Source organism: Rutidosis leptorrhynchoides, chromosome 3, assembly GCF_046630445.1.
Source record: "Rutidosis leptorrhynchoides isolate AG116_Rl617_1_P2 chromosome 3, CSIRO_AGI_Rlap_v1, whole genome shotgun sequence".
Classification (NCBI taxonomy): Eukaryota; Viridiplantae; Streptophyta; class Magnoliopsida; order Asterales; family Asteraceae; genus Rutidosis; species Rutidosis leptorrhynchoides.
Window position 1 is genome coordinate 416,204,540 of NC_092335.1, and position 22,014 is coordinate 416,226,553.

General features: G+C 36.7%; 1 protein-coding gene across 1 annotated transcript; it reads left to right on the top strand.

The window, feature by feature from the left end:
• The first annotated feature begins 2,585 nt into the window (after nucleotides 1–2,585).
• On the top strand, nucleotides 2,586–7,261 carry LOC139897787 (probable beta-1,3-galactosyltransferase 2). The gene is made up of 10 exons (XM_071880481.1): nucleotides 2,586–2,994; nucleotides 3,673–3,769; nucleotides 3,868–3,932; nucleotides 4,011–4,222; nucleotides 4,992–5,055; nucleotides 5,151–5,344; nucleotides 5,662–5,749; nucleotides 6,138–6,263; nucleotides 6,347–6,456; nucleotides 6,777–7,261. The coding sequence occupies exons 1-10, from the start codon at nucleotides 2,879–2,881 to the stop codon at nucleotides 6,923–6,925; spliced, it is 1,221 nt and encodes a 406-aa protein (XP_071736582.1). The 5' UTR covers nucleotides 2,586–2,878; the 3' UTR covers nucleotides 6,926–7,261.
• The last annotated feature ends 14,753 nt before the right edge of the window (nucleotides 7,262–22,014 follow it).

The following is a 22,014-nucleotide window of genomic DNA, read 5'->3' on the forward strand; positions in this document are numbered from 1 at the left end:
CAACATAAGTTCTCGCTTACACCCGGCAAGTGTAACTAATGATAATCGAATTGAGGCATTTCGTTCTAAACTCGCACGTGGAATGTTTGTTTTCGTACTTGTGTTCAAAGCATAAAAGTATGTAGTATAAAACTGTATATGTTTCTCATCCCATGATTTAAAAGTATAAAAGTTGTTGAAAGATGGGACTATGATCTCACCTCGAGTGCACGAGTAATAAAGGTACTTCACAAAGTAAACGTGTGCATGAAAGTTATTTAGTCTTGACCTAAACAATTAGGGTTGTATCAATAGCGGTAAACACGATCGGTCAAAGATGTTCAATTAGTCCTATGGCTCGTTACGACTCGATTATATAGCATGCGAATCAAATTGTCAAGTTTCATGCAAGATACAAGTAAAGAATCATGTTAGAAAGATTGCATAATCATTTGGTTAAGTTTGACAAAAAGTCAAACTTGAGTCGGGTCAAAGTCAACGAAAAAGTCAACACATTCGGGTTGCGTCCCGAACTATTTTTCTGTGCTAGTTATTCATATATAAGCATGTTAGAACAAGTTACATGTGAATCGGAGGTCCATAGCGTGCCAAACATTTTTCATATAATTGACAAGTAGGTCAGAACCTGGACACGCCTTAGGTCGCGCCGCGACCCAAGACTGCCGCGCCGCGGCATTTAACGGAAGCTGGTACCTGGTCAGTCTCAAATGTCCAAGTCTCAAATCAAAACTCTTTCAAGCATAAATCACAAACCGCTAACACTTAGAACTCGCACCTTATATCGTTAGAAAGCTAATTTGACAAGGAATACAACTAAACACGTCTCATCAAACAAGAACATCATTTTCAATAACCGATTTCTCGTCCAGTGGTCATTAAAAGTCTATTTTCAAAGATTCAAGTTCTCAAAACTCATTTTAAGATTCGGGAATCCAATTCACACATATGGTATGCCGTTTTGAAGGTAATGAAACATACATTACAACTAAACACTTACTAATAACATTTCATGGCATTCAAAACATCAAAAGTTCGTTTTAGGCTTATCAAACCCTAACCAAAATTCACAAAAATCACTAATCATGTATTTGAAGTTTTCTTAATCAACCTACGCATCAAAACGAAGCTAATGATACTAGTAACACAATTAAAACATGAACTTAAACAATTTAACAACATTAACTCATCCAAAATCAAAGATTAAGCAAACCCATTTTCAAGTTCATGCTAGTTACTCCAAAACAACAAATCGAGCATACAAATCATATATTCATGTTAGACTTGAGCCATAGACACTAATTAACAACTTTATAATTCAAAAACATCAAGAACACAAAATCTAGTGATTTTAGAAAGTTATCCAAATGAGATGAAATTGGTTTTGAGTTGTAGAGGACGAAGAGAGGATTCCAAATATGTAATTTGTTTTGTTGCTAGCCTCCTAATCCGAATTTAGATGATGAATTCTTGTTTTGAAGATTGAGAGAAAAATGGTGAAAGTATTTAAGAAAAGGGAAATGAAATGGAAAATGAAAGAAGGAGGTGGGTGTTGACCACTTTGACCTAGTCAAATGTTTGGTCTTTTGGCAAGTCTAGTCCCTCTAGTTTATAAGCGGGTGCGTGAATTACCTAAACGAGATATTTTAGATACGCACATTAACGGGAGATGTTATAATCCAATAACGAAAATTATTAAGAATGTTAGCTAACGGAGGATACGAATATAGTCACGAAGGATATTATTTAAAATAAAAAGACGGGCGTTAAAATAATTTAACGGAAAAATGCGGGATGTTGCACAGGTGACTAAATTTAACGGCTAAAATTTAACTTTCGCTAGCACTAAGGTCATCTGTGAGATATCATGAAAGTTCGAGGTCAATGAAGTCAAAAAAATAGTTTAAGGTCATCCACGCCGTTTGATACAAAGTTGAAGGATCAACGGCGAAATTTTAGCGAAATTACCATATTAACTATTAGATAAAACTTATGAATAGTATCAGGAGTATCTTCGTCTTTTCACCTTTTTTTTATTCTTTTCCCTTCTTTCTTTCAAGTAACACCACAAAAGCCCCCCACACTTTGTTCAAAAATTAAAATCGACCCCCAACACAGGGGTTAAAGCGTCAAATTAAAATTTTCATAAAATATCTTAAATAAACTCCACTCAAATATTCAACATGTCATATCTTCTCGCTCGCAACGAGTTAAATTTTTCTGACACCATCCTTAAACTCGAAATAATTTTATGAACACAATGTCACTAACTATACGTAAAACGGACACTTTTAAAAAAACGCTAAATATTTAGAGTACTATTCATATATGTTGTTTTTTCACTCGCAGGCTTCGTAACTAAACACAATAAAATACATTAAAAATCGAACTCCGGCGCGAAGCGAGGGTTCGAAAACTAGTTTTGTATTTTATGTAACTTTTAAGAACGATACAAAAGTAAATCTTAGTCAATGATCTTTTTCACTTACGGAAAGCCATATTAATTACTGTACATTAACACGCCGGAACCAAATATATAAAATCGAGTCGACAACAAAAATTTTATGTCGGTGTATCACTTTTTCAACACATATATTCCTCAGCCCACACCACCAGATTTACTTGACACTTCACAACTGCCCTCAACCTACTATCATACTCACTTCTCTACAGCAAGGAGCAACAATCAAAAAGTCAATAAAGGTTAAAACTTTAAGTCAAATTTTCATGTTGGGCTTAAAAAGATTGAATCTTTGGTACTCAATCAGATTCTGAGGTGTTTCTTGAACCTAATTTTGATTCAATTGAGTGGATATTGGAGATGCGTTTGTGGTCAATTTAGCTTAATTTTGGTATACAAGAGCAACCCAAATTCACAATTATGGCTTGGAAGAATAGAGGGGTAGCAGAATTGAATTCAAGAAATTTAGTTTCAAGAAAACTGACTATTTTTCTATGCGCCAGTTGCTTCTTGGCTGGAATGCTGTTTACTGACAGGTTTTATAACAGAAAACTTGTACTTTTTTTATGTGAAATTAATATTCCCTATTTAATTATGTATCAAAATCAAATATTGAAGTTAGCTGATACCAAGACTAATTTTAGTAATTGGAGTGCATTCCCATTATTGGATCATAGACTTATTTTGTCTTTTAAGAAGAATAAATAAATTTCCACTTTTAGTAAACTTAGCTAATGTTATAATGAGTACACCCCATAGTTGCTTGTATGCATCGATTAATGATTAAACTTTAAATATTAATGCTATGGTGTTTTCTCTTAATTTGATTAGTTTGAATTATGCTGCTTTAGTATGCATCTTTTGTGTTTGTGTTTTTATGCAATTTGGTTGGTTTATTTGTTGATTTCTTTTTGATCTTGAAAGTTTATTACTTTGTCTTTCTAAGTGTTTGATATTTGAACAAATTGAATCTTTTTAGGGTAAATGTTGGATTTGGCATTAGTTGAAAAGAAAACCACTTCAATTTATGGGTTGATGCAATATTTTTAACAACCCAATATTTATGGGTTGTTACTCAATTAAATTGTATTATTAGCTGAAGTATTTCTCGGTCAAATGCAACATCTATAACCAATGCGTAATTTTTAGTTAATTATTATACCAATTTATATATGTATAGATGGTGATGCATATAGTTTACTTTGTATTGATAGAACGTGGGTTGATCCTGAAACTAAAGGCATATCGAGACCAACCACAACCGAATCCAAAAAACTCAAATTATTAGCTGCCGGTTGTGATACAATATCAGTGAGTAATTAGCTAGCTCTCTACATAAGCATTGTCCATATATAATTGTGTTTACAATGTACGGATCTAAATTTATATATATTTTTTTTTTAAATTAGAAAAATGCAAAAAGGGAATCTAAAGACATCATTGGAGAAGTCTCAAAAACCCATAATGCCGTTCAGTAAGTTTTATTGTTTAACATTTCTTATAATCATTCTTTATTATACAAAATTTATGATAATTACTTTTTTTTATGTAGAACTTTAGACAAAACGATTTCAAACTTGGAGATGGAATTAGCAGCAGCAAGAGCAATACAAGATTCAATCGTTACCGAATCTCCATTATCTGATGATCTTGATTTACCTGAACCCGTTAAGAAAAGGAAATATTTAATGGTTATCGGCATTAATACTGCGTTTAGCAGCCGAAAGAGACGAGACTCTGTTCGTGCTACTTGGATGCCTCAAGGTTGTTGTTAGTTTGCATAACGAACGGGTCGTGTGGGTCCATTTATCGTTCAAAATGGGCTAAAATATTTTTGGTGTGGGTCATGGGTCTAGTCATAATGGCTGAAAACATTTTTTGTCATAAGTTATAATTATTTTATAAACATTTGGCATGTGAAATATAGTTTACAAGAGCCAATGTTGTAAAACTCCCCGGTTAATGCCGATTAGTCCCCGACTACTCCTTTTTAGGATTCGGCCGATCTGATTTTCAAAATCTGAGTAATTAATTGGTAAACATCGGTCAATGGGTCAAAATAGGATATAGTTGGTCAAAGTCGAATTTATCAGTCAAATTCGGTCAAAGTTAATATCTACTCAACATTTAAATATGAATCTATATTAGAATTTTAGAGTTGTTGAACAAATGAAGATTATGTTTATGTTTCTAGACAATTATGTTAACGTTTATATTTATGTTTATGGATATTTGTACATTTACACATATAATTTTTTCAAAAGCTAATCTTATTTTAATTGTAATTTATTTTCTTGACTACTGTGATAGAGGTGGGTTTATGCAGTTAAAATACACTGCAAACGACTTTTGACCTGTTTGACCTATTCTTTTTAACCTAATGTTATGAATTACATGTCTGACCCATTAGAGATAAAACGTTACCCAACTTGACCCACCCAATCGTAAGTGATTTGGTCAAATTTGTGACTTGAAGTGGTAATATTGTACTATGTAATTGAAATTCTTACCAATTTGTGTACTATCAACTCAGGTGATAAACTGAAAAAGCTCGAGGAAGAAAAGGGTATTGTAATGCGATTTGTGATAGGTCACAGGTAAGCAACACGTATTTAATGATCGTATAAAAAATTTAAAATGTTTATTATTTGTGTTTCATAAAACTCATATTTTATGACTTATCTTCATGCAGTGCTACATTGGGAGGTATTCTTGATAGAGCTATTGAAGCAGAAGAATTAAAACATGGAGATTTTTTGAGGCTGGAACATATTGAGGGATACCTTGAATTATCAGCAAAAACGAAAAAGTATTTTACTACGGCTGTTGGTTTGTGGGATGCAGATTTTTATGTAAAGGTTGATGATGATGTACATGTAAATATAGGTAATTACTCGTATATCATTAGATTGCATGAGGACCTTACTTTTAAAGTATTTAAAAGGTAAAAGGTAGAAGGTTTTCCCTGTTCGGGCTAACCGAGAGGGCGAGTAATCCGAACTCATACTCTGATGTACACAGCCCAGCAGGATTACTCTCTGGTTGTTTTCTACCCATCGCTGGCCACCACTAAATATTCGTCCTAGACAGGATTCGAAACTAAGACCTCTTGCAAGGAACTCAGGGCCCCAACCACTGGGCTATCTTGTGATGGTTTACTTTTAAAGTATTTGATATTCTAAATGCTTTAATGTTACATGAAGGTACACTGGGAGCAACATTAAATAGATATCAGTCAAAACCTCGTGTATACGTTGGATGTATGAAATCTGGTCCCGTTCTTGCTCATAAGTAAGTCAAACCTCCTCTATGAAACTAATCACACAATGATGTTTTATGTTTATATATGGGAAGATGGTGTATAATAACTACATATTCTATGACTTGGGTAACAGGCTAAAATGGGTAATTCTTGGGTCAAGTCAAGACGGGTCGGGTGTAGCTGGCCCTTAAATGCATTTTTGGTCATCATTTAGTTTATTTTCGTGTATAAATCTTATATATTAAGCATGTTTGTAAATACTACTTCTCAGTATTTGGTATAATGATTAAACTTTTTTGATTGAAGAAATTAGGAGGTTGTAAAGTGGTGATTATACTTTCATAGTTTGTTGTTGGTTAAACTGTGTGACCCGTTAAACTCAAGTTTAAATGCCAAATGTGTCTGTTTTGTGATCAGAGGAGTAAGATATCATGAACCAGAACACTGGAAATTCGGTGGGGAAGGAAACAAGTATTTTCGTCACGCTACTGGACAATTATATGCCATCTCAAAAGATTTAGCTACTTATATCTCTATAAACCAGTAAGTATATGTTTTCTCTCTTTCTTTATTTCTTATTAATAGTTGTTTTTTCATCTCATTTTTGGAGCATTTGGACGGTTTAGACACGTACTACACAAATATGCCAACGAGGATGTCTCAATTGGATCATGGTTTATCGGACTGGATGTGGAGCACATTGATGATAGGAGGTTATGTTGTGGAACACCACCAGGTAATATCTTTGTATTAATATATTAATATTAATAATAATTACTAATAATAATATATATTTTTACTAATTTAATAACTTATTATCAATCATATTTTAAATATCTTGTTTATTATTATTATTTTTTTCAACGACAACCCTTAATGTTCCTTAATGTTGTTGTTAACACGCTCAAAAGTGTTGTACATAGAGGTAAATTATTATTTTTAAGGTAGTGGTTATTTCAGATATAGAACACTTTTAAGCGTATTAACAACCTTAGGCCGTCATTTGCTAAATCCTTATTTACATGGTTTGAAAAAAATACTTAAATGTCGGTGTAGATTGTGAGTGGAAGGCGCAAGCGGGGAACGTATGTGTGGCGTCATTCGATTGGAGTTGCAGCGGGATTTGCAAGTCTGCTGATAGAATCAAGGATGTTCACAAGCGTTGTGGGGAAGATGAGAGTGCTCTATGGAATGCGAGTTTCTAAGATAGCACAAGCATTTGTGACGATTATCTATGTATAAACTTAAGCGTAGTGGTGTAGATAATGTTCATATCGAGAGATAGAAAAATATAGAGGTTGCGGGAACATGGGATCTGTTCTATTTTATCTCAAGAGAAAGATACCTTGTGTTGGAGCAACCCATATAGAGTTTAATGATGTTTATCTATGTATGAAGTTAAGCAGCCATTTTGGTTTCTGATATTAGTGAAGAAGATGTTTGGAGTTTTGATGCAAACACAAGTTTGTTATGTGGAATATGTATCACTAGATGCCATGGTTTTGTAGAAATGTGAGATTAGTACACAGTTTAAGCCTAAATAAAGTTGTTTTCTTTTCTTTTTTTTTATGTGGTATCTTTTAATAATAAAAACCAAAAAGGAGTGTTGTTTCTTTTTGAAACGCCATCACTATTTTCCAACCAATGCTCTGAAAGACTCAATATTTAACTCTTCTCATTACCTACGGTAAAAGTGTTTCTTTTAAACACTCGATATTTAACCCTCCTCCCTCTAGTAAGGTAAAAGAGGATCATCTCATTTAACTCATCTCATTTGACCCAGGAAAGTTTATGATTTTGACCCGACCCTCTCTAGAAAACTTACGTAACCTCTCGACATGATAGTTATTTACTTATTAATTGTTTTTCTTAGGAAAAAAAAACTTATGCAAAATTAATTAAAGGCTTAGAGCCTAAATTGAATTCCAGACATGTGACGTCTTTTTCTATTCTTACTTTTATTTCTATCATTTTATTTATTCATTTTTTATGTTAATTTAGTTTTCTATTCTTTATCTTTGTTAAGGTCCTTATGGAAGCAATCTTCCTGGAGTAAACAGAGAGGGATGACTTTCTCTTCGCGTGGGTGGAGAATCTTTCTCAACTTGTTGTTAGCGATGACTTCTCTTCTATTCTAAGGTCGAGGAAAGATTGTCTACAGCTCACCTCCCCTATACCTCGCATGTGCGGGATTGGGTATTGTCGTCGTTATTGTTATTTCAAATCATTTATTAACGAAGAAAAAAGTTGTAGGATAGTCTTATTAAATTTAGTGTTTATCCAACCTTTTCTTTAATTACTATTATTTGTGGTTACAAAGATCTTAAGACGTTGTGTTCACATTCTATATCGTTCAAGGTTAGTTTAAACATTGGTATATAGTCAAATATATTAGTTAAACTGTTTCTTACAAAAAAATCTAAACAATACAGCTTTTGACTTTCTAAATTAATAGACGTTTCAACATTCGTTAAGAGACCAATTAAAAAGCTTGTTAAACTATATTTGTATAATGAACTTATATAGAATTTAAGGAAATAGACTGCTAATACAAGTAATTTCAAAATAATATTCAAACAAGGAGAGCATGTATACATACAGTATACGTATTATTGTCTTGTACTCCGTTGCTTAACACTGTATTTATAAGTTATATATAATCTAATGATAGTTAAACAACTAGGATATGGCGTAATGCGTGTTGGCGAGACATTATTCATTGTAGAAAACTATATATTTCTCATTAAAATACGTTACTACCTGTAGTGACCTAAAGAACCACAAAAACAATATCCCCGTTCAACTGACCAAACTCACATAAATTTTTTTTTTACAGCGATTGGGGTCACCCGAGGAGGACTAAACCACCCGTTGCGATCATCTCCCGTTTCGACTATGCCGATGCAGCGATAATAACCCCGCCCCCATTGCTGCCCAGGAGGAAACCTTGAAACCGATCCAAGGGCACGGCCAAGTAAAACCCCTTCCTCTTTACCCCCCAAACGATATCGGAAAGGTGCTATGGGTGGATACTTCATGGAGGGGATGAAATTGTGTTTTTAATATGTAGTCAACGGGGTCGAACTCCTGACCTCTCCTAAAGGAGGCAGACCACCAACCGCTGGACCACATCACAAATTCACATAATTTAATGTTCAATAATTAAACAAATGAAAACTCACATAATTTGGACATCTTTGTTAATCAATAATTCGGTGGTAAAATGTGGAAAAAGAAATAGAAAGAAGAGTTTGTAAGAAAGAAATAAAGGGTGTAAAAAGTATTATGAACTATGAACGTTATAAAAGCTAAATGTTCTTCATTGGTTCATGTTTCCTTTTATCTTCTTCACATTTCTTTAGTAACTTGATTTATACACCGAAATCACAAAAAATTAGGGTTTATACTCAATATTGTTGGACCAGATTTGTCATCGTTCATGCAAAACAATTAAACATTATTAGTGCGGAGATAAACAAAAGTCTTTCTCCATCACTGTTGAAATACCCCGTCAGAATCCACTAACGACGTATTAACTCTGGTCCCAATGCTTGGCTTGAGCGGAAGCAACTAATACCTGAGATAAAACATGCAAAACGGATCAACATAAAGTTGAGTGAATCTACAGGTTTGAGTAAATAGTTCTCGTATGTTTCATAAAACAGTTTCCATAAATCGTTTGTCGAAAATCATTTCTCAAAATCGTTTATCTGATTAAACCGCTAAGGTTTAATCTCAAAAGTTTGCGTATAGCAAATGCTAAGTAATAAACTGTTTGTAAGATGTCAAGTTTCAACTGTAAGTGACATCAAAAAGTTCTTTTCGTTTCATCTGTTTGTAGACATTAACATGTCTAGTTTTAACTTTGTAAACATCATCTTTAAGTAACATTCGTCGTAAGTTAGGCCACGAGATTTCTGAAAAGCTTCGTAATAATATACACTTATCATGAGCACTTGATTATAAAGCTTTAACCTTTGCGTGAGCCGAGCACACGTCTTTAGTTTACCATATGCTGGCGATACACCGATCAAGTGTACGTGTAACAACTATATAAGCACCTGTTTAACGTTGTGGTGAGGTTTGTCAAACCTAACGGTACCGTCCCTATAAGTCGAGCTTACAAAGTAACTAATATAATCAAGCTAAGGGATTTTTGATCTGAACTCATATGTATATTCTCGGTAAGTTACTCGTGCCTAGTGCGTAAAACAGTTGTAAAAACAGTTTAAGAAACATTTTCAAAAGTAGCATGTATCTCATCCCAAAATGTTGCTGAAAAAGGGACTGTAGACTCACCTTAGCAAAAGCACTTGAATATCTTAGCAAAACGTACTGTAGTCGAACAATCTCGACCGAACAACACAACCTAACCATGTAAGTCATCTTAAGTATACACATATAGGTCAAACCATGTCAACCCATAGTGTACGCAAAGTCCTAATGCTCAGACTGACTCAACGAACAAGTAAAAGTCAACTAATCCAAGTAAGTCAACCAAAGTCAAACCAAAAGTCAACTCGGTCAAAGTGTTCAACTAAAATCAAACACCTCAGTAGGTCATAAAAACATGATCAACATGTCAAACCTAGGTCATATAACATGTTATAGCTCGTAGTTTAGCAAATCGCATTTTTCGCATCTTAGAGCATACCTTAGAAATTCTTACGTCGTAAAGAGATACATCTATAGCACATAGCACATAATTCATAAAATTATGATCAACTCCAGATCATAACTATACTTAAAATTGATTCCAAAAAGTCCAACTTAAGCCTCATATGATATATAAAAGTCCAATATCAGAAAGGGTCAAGTCTGAGTTCATTACAGAAATTTCTGCTCGCGCGTCAGTTTTTAAAATTTTTTCATAAAATATAGAAAATAGATTTTGACGAACGGCCAATTGGTGTGATCTCAAAACACCTAAAAATTTTAGTGGTAAAATAATCAGAAGCATTGCTTTAGCCAGTTTGTATAGTTTCGCAAAATATTACAGACTCATCAGTTTTTGACCATCAATCGGACGTATCACATAGATAAGCATATATCTCATGGCAATTCACGTTCTCGCAAGTTCGCATATAAATGAAACATGTCAAGGAACACTTATAATAACATATTCAAGAAGATAAAAGTCTAAATCAATTCCTAGTTCGTTCCAGAAATTTTTATGTGAACTTAAAAACTGATTCAGCATACTTTACAAATCAAATCTTCGTTTTATCATATCGGGAGCATTACATAACCTTTCGATGCAAATCTTTAGTCTAAATTGCATAAATTTTCATAAGAAATAAAGTAGCACACATTTCATAAGCTAAAACACAAAGCACGTAACTAAGAAAATTCGGATTACATGTGAAACCCTAACAAAACTTCGATTAATCATAACTTAAGCATCCGGTAACGAAATCATGCAAATCCAAAGTCCAAATTTATTAATTTTTCGAGATCTATCCATCTAGATAATCATACAAGATCAGTTCATAAGTCAATTTAATCAGATCATAATAATCAAATTCGGTTTTCATAACAAAGACAACAATCGAGCAAATTAACGACTAACGACAACTCTAATCGCATGTAATTGAGCACTAGACTTCAATACACTATGTAATTAAATAAATACAGATGTAAACATGAATAATCAAATTAGGTTTCTAAGATTTATACCCTAGATCAAGCAATTGTTGCTACTATCGCGTAGAGGAGAACGAGACGAGCACGGATTCGCATCCAATTGAACTATTAAGCAAACTTTTGATGGTGAATTGTGGAGATGGAAGAAGTCGATGTTGTGATGGTGTGGGAGCTGCATGATCGGCCAAGGGGAGGAGGAAAAAGAAGTGCAATTTGTTTTATTTTATTTGGTTTAGGGTTAAGTTGCCTTAAATACCTAGTAACTTTCAAAGTTTGGCAAAATACCCCCCCCCCCCCCCCCCCCCGGAGAAGGATTTCGGCCATGGGCTGGAAATAAAGTGTTCATGAGCCTATTTTGAATAGCTAGATCATTCCTTGTGGAGCCCGTTAGGTGTCGTTGGTCGAAATCGCAAATCGGAACGTTAACTGAGCGTTTTAGCGAATTCTACGCGTTTTTAACTTACAAAACTTCTAATAGATTAAAAGTATTTTTTTTAAACATAATAATTACATAAAATGATTATTAAGAGTGAAATACTATTCGTTTCGTTATTTTCTTGTACGCGCGTGGTCCGTTTCGAGTGCTGTTAACCGTACCGGGTCTCGGGAACGTTAACTAGTCGTTGAAACGAATTCACCGGGTTTAATTTACTAAATAAATAATAAATTAAATAAGTTCTTCATAAAGTCAATAATTATTAAAAATAATTATTTTGTCGTTTTACTGAGTTCCGTAAACTGAAAAGCTTTCTAGGCGATTAACTTAATCGTAACTTTTTCTAGTTATTTCGCTATCCGAAATAAGTTCGTAAATTAATATAACATATTAATTCAAACATTTCTCTAATTAGTAAGTATTTAATTTAATTAAATACACAAGTCTAAGTAACCGCCGTTAAATACTTAACGGACAATTAATGATAGTAAACGGAAAAAAGTTGGGTTGTTACATTACCCACCTGTTATGAAAAATTTCGTCTCGAAATTTTAGTGGTCATCCGCCGTAGTCGTCTCCTCGGGAAACAGTTGCGGATACTTAAGCCTCATCTGATCTTCACTCTCCCACGTGAATTCTGGTCCTCTACGGGCGTTCCATCTAACCTTAACTAGTGGAATTCTGCTTTGCTTTAGTTGCTTAACTTCGTGTCCCATAATCTCTGCGGGCTCTTCAATGAAATTAAGCTTAGGATCTACTTGCACTTCATCTAAGGGAATCACCAAACTTTCATCTGATAAGCACCTCTTCAAATTGGAAACATGAAAAGTATCGTGAATCTCGCTAAGTTCCTGCGGTGGTCTCAATCTATACGCTACCGGTCCAATTCGTTCGGTAATCTCAAACGGCCCAATATACCTCGGACTTAACTTTTCTCTTTTTCCAAAGTGCACTACACCATTCCAGGGTGACACTTTGAGCACAACCTTGTCTCCAACCTGAAATTCCAAATCTTTCCTTTTAAGATCTGCATAGCTCTTTTGACGATCTCGTGGTATTTTCATTCTTTCTCGAATTTGCACGATTTTCTCAGTTGTTTCATGTACAATCTCAGGACCAGTTAACTGACTATCTCCTAACTCAGTCCAACATATAGGTGATCTACACTTTCTTCCATACAGTGCTTTAAAAGGCGCTGCCTTTATACTCGCGTGATAACTATTGTTATAGGAAAACTCTACTAACGGTAGATGTCTATCCCATCCAATTCCAAAATCAATCACACATGCTCTTAACATGTCTTCTAGTGTCTGAATCGTTCTCTCACTTTGCCCATCAGTCTGCGGATGGTATGCTGTACTCATGTCTAAACGAGTTCCCATGGCTTCTTGCAAAGCTTGCCAAAATCTAGATGTAAATCTACTATCTCTGTCGGAAATAATGGACATCGACACTCCATGTTGAGAAACCACTTCTTTTAAGTAAACTTGTGCCAACTTCTCCATCTTATCCATTTCCCTAATTGGTAGAAAATGAGCTGACTTTGTGAGACGATCAATGATAACCCAAATCGTATCATAACCTCCCACAGTCTTGGGCAACTTAGTAATAAAATCCAAGGTAATACGTTCTCATTTCCACTAGGGAATCTCTGACTGTGTCAACAGTCCTGATGGCTTCTGATGCTCTGCTTCTACTTAAGCACTCGTTGAGCACTTACTAACATAGGTTGCTATATCTGCTTTCATATTAAGCCACCAGTACAGTGCCTTAAGATCTTGGTACATCTCGTCGGATCTAGGGTGAATAGAATACCTCGTCTTGCGTGCTTCATCTAGCACTAGTTCCCTTAATCCGCCAAATTCTGGTAGCCATTCTATCTATGAAGTACCGGGTTCCATCTTCTCGAATGACAACTTCTTGTCCATTCCTCTAAGTGATTTCGTAGTAACTTTCCCTTCTTTCAATGCCTCTAGTTGTGCATCGCGTACCTGAGAAGTAAGGTTCGTTCAGACAGTCATGTTCAATGCTCTAACTCGGAGAGGTTTAGCCTTTTCCTTTCTACTCAAGGCATCTGCAACCACATTAGCCTTGCCAGAATGATAGTGAATCTCGCAGTTGTAGTTGTTCAACAGCTCTACCCAATGTCTCTGTCTTATGTTGAGCTATTTTTGACCGAAGATATGTTGTAGTCTCTTGTGATCGGTGAAAACAGTAAACTTAGTACCATACAAGTAGTGTCTCCACATCTCCAGTGCAAAGATCACAGCACGAAGTTCCAAATCAGGTGTCGTGTGATATTGTTCATGTATCTTCAATTGTCGTGATCCGTATGCAATCACTTTCTTACGTTGCATCAACATGCAACCAAAACCCTGTCGTGAAGCATCACATTAAATCACGAAGTCCTCGGTTTTTCGGGCAAAGAGAAAATCGAGGCAGTAGTTAATTTCTCTTTTAACAACTGAAATGCGGACTCATGTAGCTCAATCCATTCATACTTCTTACCCTTGTGAGTCATTGTTGTCAACGGTCGGGCAATAATAGAAAATTCCTCAATGAATCTTCTATAATAATCGGCGAGACCTAAGAATTGCCGAACATGAGTTGGCGACCTAGGAGTCTCCCACTTATTGACCATTTCTATCTTCGCAGTATCAACGTGAATACCATTGACACCTACGATATGACCCAAAAATTGAACTTCTTGTAACCAAAATCACACTTTGAAAATTTAGCGTACAACTGCTCCTTCCTGAGCATCTCTAGTATTTAACGGAGATGTTGTTCACGTTCTTCCTCTTCTTAGAATATACCAGAATATCATCAATAAACACATCAACAAACTTGTCCAGATATGGCTTACACACACGGTTCATGAGATCCATGAAAACAGCCGGTGTGTTCGTCAATCCAAATGGCATTACGGTAAATTGATGATGTCTGTAGCGTGTTCTAAATGATGTCTTCAGTATATCTGTCTCCTTTACTCTCATATGATGGTAACCTGACCTCAGATCATCTTAGAGTAACATGCTGATCCTTACAACTGATTAAACAGATCATCGATTCTCGGTAATGGGTATCTATTCTTAATATTCAGCTTATTCAGTTCTTTGTAATCAACACAAGGTCTCATAGATCCATCCTTCTTCCTAACAAAGAGCACATGTACTCTCCATGATGAAGAGCTCGATTGAATGAATCCTTTTTCTAAAAGCTCTCGTAACTGACTAGACAACTCTTTCAATTCTGAAGGTGCAAGCCTATTCGGTGCACGTGCTACAGGCGCCCCTCCCGGCATTAAGTCAATATGAAATTCTACATCTCTACGCGATGGAAGACTTGGTAATTCTCTCGGAAGGACCTTAAGGAAAACTTCTAACGGTTGGGACATCTTCGGGCTCTTAACTACTGATTCAACTTTGCTCATATGTGCCATAATTGCGAGACATCCTTATCTCTTGTACTTCTGGACCTTCGAGCAATTAATGCAACGCATCGGTGTACTGATCTTCTCTCTGTACACCATCATTGATTCGTCTTCAGTAAAAGGAATTTGAATGGCCTTCTGGTCGCAACAGCCTCGGTTGTGTCTTCAGACAACCAGTCCATTCCAACCACAAGGTCAAATAAAGAAATATGGCAGTCCAAGTAAAATAATTTATCTCCAAACATCACTCAAGTAGAGTTCTATTGTAATGGCTCGCCAATCGTCGGAAAAATTACTGTTCGGTACGGAAGGTTATTATGAGCTTAACGGTATGGGTCGTATCTTCTAAATTGCAAAAGATTAGGAGCAATCGTTGACTAAAGTTTGGCGTGAGTTTCGGGTGAGAGACGTTTATGATGGAAGTGTACGATCAAACTTCTTAAAGTAGGACCTCCTTAAACTAAAATGACATTAATCATGATGCGTTTTATTCCCAGTTGATAGTTCCATAGGGTTCATGTTGTCTAAGGCAGATATTAGATTCCAAATGTTGTGATAGAATTCTCTAGCGATAAAGTTTCTATTAGCACCGGTGTCAGTAGGATATAAACATTATGATTGTTGAGTAAGAACAAACCCGTGATGAACTTCATTGAAGTTGATGTTGATAGCAGGGTGAGTTATCAGACTTGTCCCACGTCGGTGGGGGAGGAGAACGGAATACCCTTCATGCGGGGAGGTGTGAATACCTCTTCCGGTAAAATAGTATTGAAAAGCAAATTCGTGAAACTGCGGGTGGCGAAATGATAGGTAAGTCGGAAGTCAAGTAGACGATATCTATTACGGTTTGTGTAACGACCATGGTTTTTCCATCTTTTATTAATAATGTTTATTATTAATGCTTGCGTGTTAATGAATGTATTTTATTACATGTACTTGTTACCGTACATGACTTTACATGTCCCGACTCATCTTTGTGACACACGAACTTTTCACGAATAATATTTCGGATATTATTCGCATTCATGATTAATTATTATTAATCATTTTTAATTAACTAAGTTTAGTAGTTAATTACTTGGGCTTTATTTAATTTGTTGATTACTTACATGGACTCATGATTAATGGACTTGGAATCCCACCCTACTTCTCTTAATGGATTAATTAGGAGCCCAATTTTGTTACTAGTAACTCATTTAGACAAAACTAGATTGATTAGTAAAGGAAAGACTAGTTACAAGAATACTTACAACACTTTCCCACACAACTTAACTTTATTACCATTTCAAGCTAACATCTTCTCCCCATGCATGGAAGCAAGCTTGTGACCACCCCCTTTTGGCTCTCCCTCGGCCGTCGGCCACCTTGGGTAAAAGAGGGATTCAAAGTTTTTTTTTTTTTTTTGTGATACTTATCTACTAGTATTCTCTCATTTCACTTCATTCTTCACACACACAACTTACTTGCATTTTTCTTCTCTCATTTTCTCTCTAATATTGTAAGTAACAAGAACTATTTCTTCTTCTTTTTCCTTTAACCAAAACCGCCACCATCATTCATCATTTACTTGTCTTTGTTTGTTGTTTACTTACTTGTTGTTTGTTATAGTTAAAGATCAAGTTACCTAGCTTGAATCTTCATGTAATCTTGGTTACTTTCACCTCTTGTTTGTAAAGAACCAAGAAAAAGAATCTAAACTTTCTAGTTTATGGTTCTACATTTAAATGTTTTCAAGATTTAAAGTTCATGAGTTTATAATCATACTTGAGTTCATGTTGTAAACTTAAGGTTTACTTTCTTAAAGATCAAAGCCTTGGCTTGAATCTTTCTAAGTATGAACAACCATGAACTTATTACTTGTAGATTAGTATATTTCTTCATTTCCTTGCACTTTGAATTCGTGATTTGTGGTTGTTGGTCAAGTATTACTAGTTAATCTTGATCTCACACTTCTTGAAACTAAAGTTAACTTTATAAGTTCAAGAACATGGAAGTATAACTTTCTAGTTATAACTTCATATACTTATGAAAGATCTAAGTTTCTATAGCTTATGGTCTACTTACTTTGTTGTAAACAAGAGCTTATTAGCTTACATACACATTACAAGATTAAAACCAAAGTTCCATGACTTATGGTTTCATTAAAGTTAAGATCCAAGTTATATAACTTAGGGTTTAACTTAAGAACTTTAGATCTAGACTTTTGGGTCTAGGATCTTCAAGATCTAACTAAGAACTATGTTCTACAAGTTAAGATCATGTTTATTTAGTTTACTTTCAAGTTTATAGCTTATTATTGTTATTAGAACTCTTGTATGTGTCGGATATAAGATCTTGATGTAACTTTGGTTCATCAAACTACTTACAACACTTAAATGAGTTATGCTACATATCTTAGACATACACTAGTGTTATGATGGTCAAAACTTGATAAATATGATGCAAACACATCAACGAGTTGTACACTTGAAGCTACAAGCATCAAGGATGAGAACCGTGATGAGCATCAAGCACCAAGAACCCACCGGAACACCTTTAGCTACTGTTTCTGTAACTGATCAGACCACCTGGGCTACTGTAAAGTTGATTTTCAGTTTTCTCAGTTCAAGTAGATACTTTTTCGTTTAAGACTCGTCTTAATCTGAGTTACGGTTTAGGATTTATGGTCTTCCAAAAGTCACTACACCCTATTAATGTTGTACTGAAATTTTTGACCTACTCGCACTTAAACTGTCACCACGGTCAAACGAAGACGTGTTCGGTTCTGGAAATTGGTCAGCATCTAGGGGACTCATATACGGAGCCATGACCACTAGTCTCACCTCAATTCAGTTTGTATAGAGGCCGTGGCGACTGAACGAAGTCAGCCTTTGTTTTAAACTCTTTTCTTGGATGAAACTTACTTTATACTTTTTGTTTGATGATGAATGATGATGATACCTAAGACCTAATTTACATACTTTTAAACCTTTGTGAACGATTTACTGACTTAGTAACTTTTGACTTAGGTTGAGGACCTTTTGGACAACATACTTTCTTACTTTTCCCGAATCAACTTTACTACTACTTTTCACTGTGAGTTATAGCATTCCCTTTTTACTTTAACTATTTTGGGACTGAGGATGCATGCGCTTTATACGTTTTACATACTAGGCACGAGTACTTAAACTTTATATATGTGTGGGTTATACAACGGCCTAAACTTTCCCTTTAGCTCGGTAACGTTTAGTCTTTGGTTTTTGAACCGGTGAACGCGAATCTTAGATATGGATCCATAGGGTTTGACATCTCCACTCGGGCTAGTCGCGCTAGCATTTAACGAGTGTTTAATACTTCGTAAACATACGCACTCGCCAAGTGTACTTTTAGGGAAGTGCCCACGGTTGAACATATACTTTTCATACTGTTTTGAAACGCTGTTGAAGCACTGAAATCTCGTGGCCTACCTTGCATTACTGTTATACTTAAACTATAGCTCACTAACCTTTGTGTTGACATTTTTAAGCATGTTTTTCTCAGGTGCTTAAGGTTTGCTTGCTTCCGCTGTACTAGTCATGCTTTGTAGACACCCGCTGCGCTTACTAGAGATGTCACCGCATGAAACGTTTATTTGCATTCAAACTCTATTGCTTTTGAAACAATGATTTGTAATGACCTATGAGTCACGTACTATTATCTTTGCTTCTATTCATAGAAGCATACTTTTGGTTGTTAAACATTTGACGTTTTTTAAAACATCACTTCATTTTATGAATGCAAACTTATTTTGAAATAGCACATAGTGTTTGACCTTGTAATGATCCTGTTGTTGATGGTCCGTACACACTGATTTAGTACGGGGCATCACATTTGATATCAGAGCATTGGTTGTAGGGAATTAGGTTGCATTAGTGAGTATAGACCGGATCGAGTAGGATTCACTAATAGGACTAATCTCCAACTTGCTAGTTTACTTGTCTCTGCGGAACTTACTGCATGCTGTTGCTTACTTTTACTGCTATATGCCGTATGCTACTACTTGTTTTCACCACTGCATGATATTATCTGCTTTCGATTGCATGCTACTTCTCTATGATTTGTTATTATTTCCATGCTATTTACTGCTATTCATGATTTAGACTGTCATAGTTACTTTGCCTAATACGTGCTTGCTTTATGACTTACTGACATGGAAAAAGTTATTTTTTCTTGTTCAGATGTCGGATATTCCACCTGTCATCATTTTGGACAGCGATTCAGACTCATCCACCACCTCGCCTGCCATTGTTGCCGATTCTCAGATCCCGTCATCGACACCTTCCAGTGACTCTGGCGCTTCATCCTCTGGAGCCAGTAGCCATACGCCCGACTCAGTGGTTACCTCTGACGGAGCTGAGGACCTACAGGAGATTCCAGCTCCACTTGCCCCAGGACCCTTGGAGCCACAACACCATCCCAGTGGTGCTGTGATTCCCGCGGAACTTGGGGAAGGTCCGTTCCGTAATGAGCATAACCATTGGTGCCGACGCCTTCCTGATGGACGTTTAGTGCGATCCTGCCTTTCAGATACCGACTGATGATAGCCGGCCAAGCAGAGCCACCCACGCAGCCACCCCCAGACGATTCCGACGACTCATCATCTGACGACTCATCCTCTGACGACTCTAGTGACGAGGATTCCGATGAGGATCCTGATGAGGCACCTGTACAACCACCCTCCACCCCGCCGAAGAAGCGGTACCATTTCGATGGTACCATCATTCCAGGGATTAATGGAGGTCGGCCATTCATAGACGCACATGGTCAGTGGGTTAGGGTTACCGCCCGTAAGCGGCTTGTGCCGTACCCTGCTCACCCACTCATGTGTAAGGCTCCTCGTTACGCACTGTCTACTTCTGGAGCCGGACCGTCTGCACCACCGGCACCACCTGCACCACCTGCACCATCAGCACCACCTGCCCCACCATCTCCCTCCGTAGAGGAACTGACGAGGGAAGTGAAGATCCTCCGTGCTCGGGTCACTGAGCTCGAGGACCAGATGTCCCACATTATGGGCATCCTACACCCACCGTCACCATAGGACATTTGTAGTAGATTTCATTATGTAATCTCGGTTGTAGTTTCATGTTTTACTTATGTATTGTACGAACCTATGCGGATGTATGCAACTTATTATTAATGAATGGAACTTTGTGTTGTTTAATTTTTGCACGGTGTTCCATTTACGTTACTGTATGATGATTTTGTGGTATCTGTATCTAGTGGCATTACTTAATTAACATGTGTTGTGTTAATTCCATGATTGGTTACCATATACTGTATTATTATATATATTGAATGCTGGATTTTAACTTGAGTCAAAAATCTTGTTTAGAACATCAATGGCCAATGGAAGATCAACACCCACAGCCGCTCAGATCGAAGAAATGATCACTGAACATGTAGCCGCAGCTTTAGCGAAAATGAACCCCCAAGCTCCACCGGTTATCCAACACAATCATAATGGGTGCACGTACAAGGAGTTCCAAAACTGCAAGCCCCATAACTTTAGTGGTACCGAGGGGCCGGTTGGACTTACTAGGTGGTTTGAGAAATTAGAATCTGTGTTCCGTGTTAGCAACTGTTCAGAGATGAACAAAACTAAGTATACCTCATGTACGCTATCAGACGGCGCACTAACATGGTGGAACACATTAGCTCAAGCCAAGGGTATTGATGAGGCGTATGCCACTCCGTGGGAAGAATTCAAGGGGGCCATGATTGAAGAGTATTGCCCTAGGACAGAGATACAGAAAATGGAGGCTGAGTTCTAGGAGTTGAAGGTTGTTGAAAACGATCTTGATGGTTACAACATTAGGTACCTAGAATTAGCTCTCATGTGTCCTACCATGGTTACCCCGGAGTTTAAGCGTATGGAAAGGTACTTGTGGGGACTTTCAAAGACTATTCAAGGGAACGTCACTTCATCTAAGCCAACCAGCGTCCCGGAAGCTATGCGCATGGTGCATACTCTAATGAACCAAATTTCTATCAAGGAACCGGCAAAATCTGAAGCGGGTAGTAGTGAGAAGCGTAAATGGGACAACAACAAGGGGAGAGTCTATGATCAAAACCCGGCGAAGCGACATGAGGGTTTCAAGGGGAACAACGATGGGAGAAACCCCAATCCGAACACTACCCCAAACTCCAACTACAAGGGTAGTCTGCCACAATTCAAGAGATGCTACAAGCATCACACCGGGTACTGTAACGTGGTCTGCGAGAAATGTAAAAGGACCTGGCATATTGGCAGAGACTGCAAGATCACTACTCTAACTAGGAAGCTGAACCCCACTGGGCCGAGAAAGTGCTATGAATGCGGACAACCGGGCCACTTCAAAAATGAGTGTCCTAACAAGCGAAAGGACGGCGGACCACCGCGTGGCAGAGCTTTCAACGTTAACACAAGGGATGCCCGTGAAAACCCCGACTTGGTGACATGTATATTCACAAACAAAAATCTTTTAGCTTCTGTCCTGTTTGATACTGGTGCCGATAGAAGTTACGTATGTAGAAATTTTTGCTCTAAGATAAATTGGTCATTAGTTCCTTTAAAAGAGAGTATGCTTGTCGAAGTAGCCAATGGAAAACTTGAGAAAGTTGACCAAATTAGTCGAGGAGCTATTATCAACATAGCTGGTGTGGATTTTGAGATTGACTTGATACCCATTAAGTTGGGAAGCTTCGATGTTATCGTCGGTATGGACTGGTTGACCAAGATAAGGGCCGACATTATCTGTGGAGATAAAGCTCTTCGTATACCA

What these genes read in the sequence shown, in the direction of transcription:
- LOC139897787 (XM_071880481.1), top strand. Translation starts at nt 2,879, where the DNA reads ATGGCTTGGAAGAATAGAGGGGTAGCAGAATTGAATTCAAGAAATTTA. An exon ending in TGCTACTTGGATGCCTCAAG is followed by an intron (nt 4,223 to 4,991) that starts GTTGTTGTTAGT and finishes CTATCAACTCAG; the next exon opens with GTGATAAACTGAAAAAGCTC. An exon ending in TGATGTACATGTAAATATAG is followed by an intron (nt 5,345 to 5,661) that starts GTAATTACTCGT and finishes TGTTACATGAAG; the next exon opens with GTACACTGGGAGCAACATTA.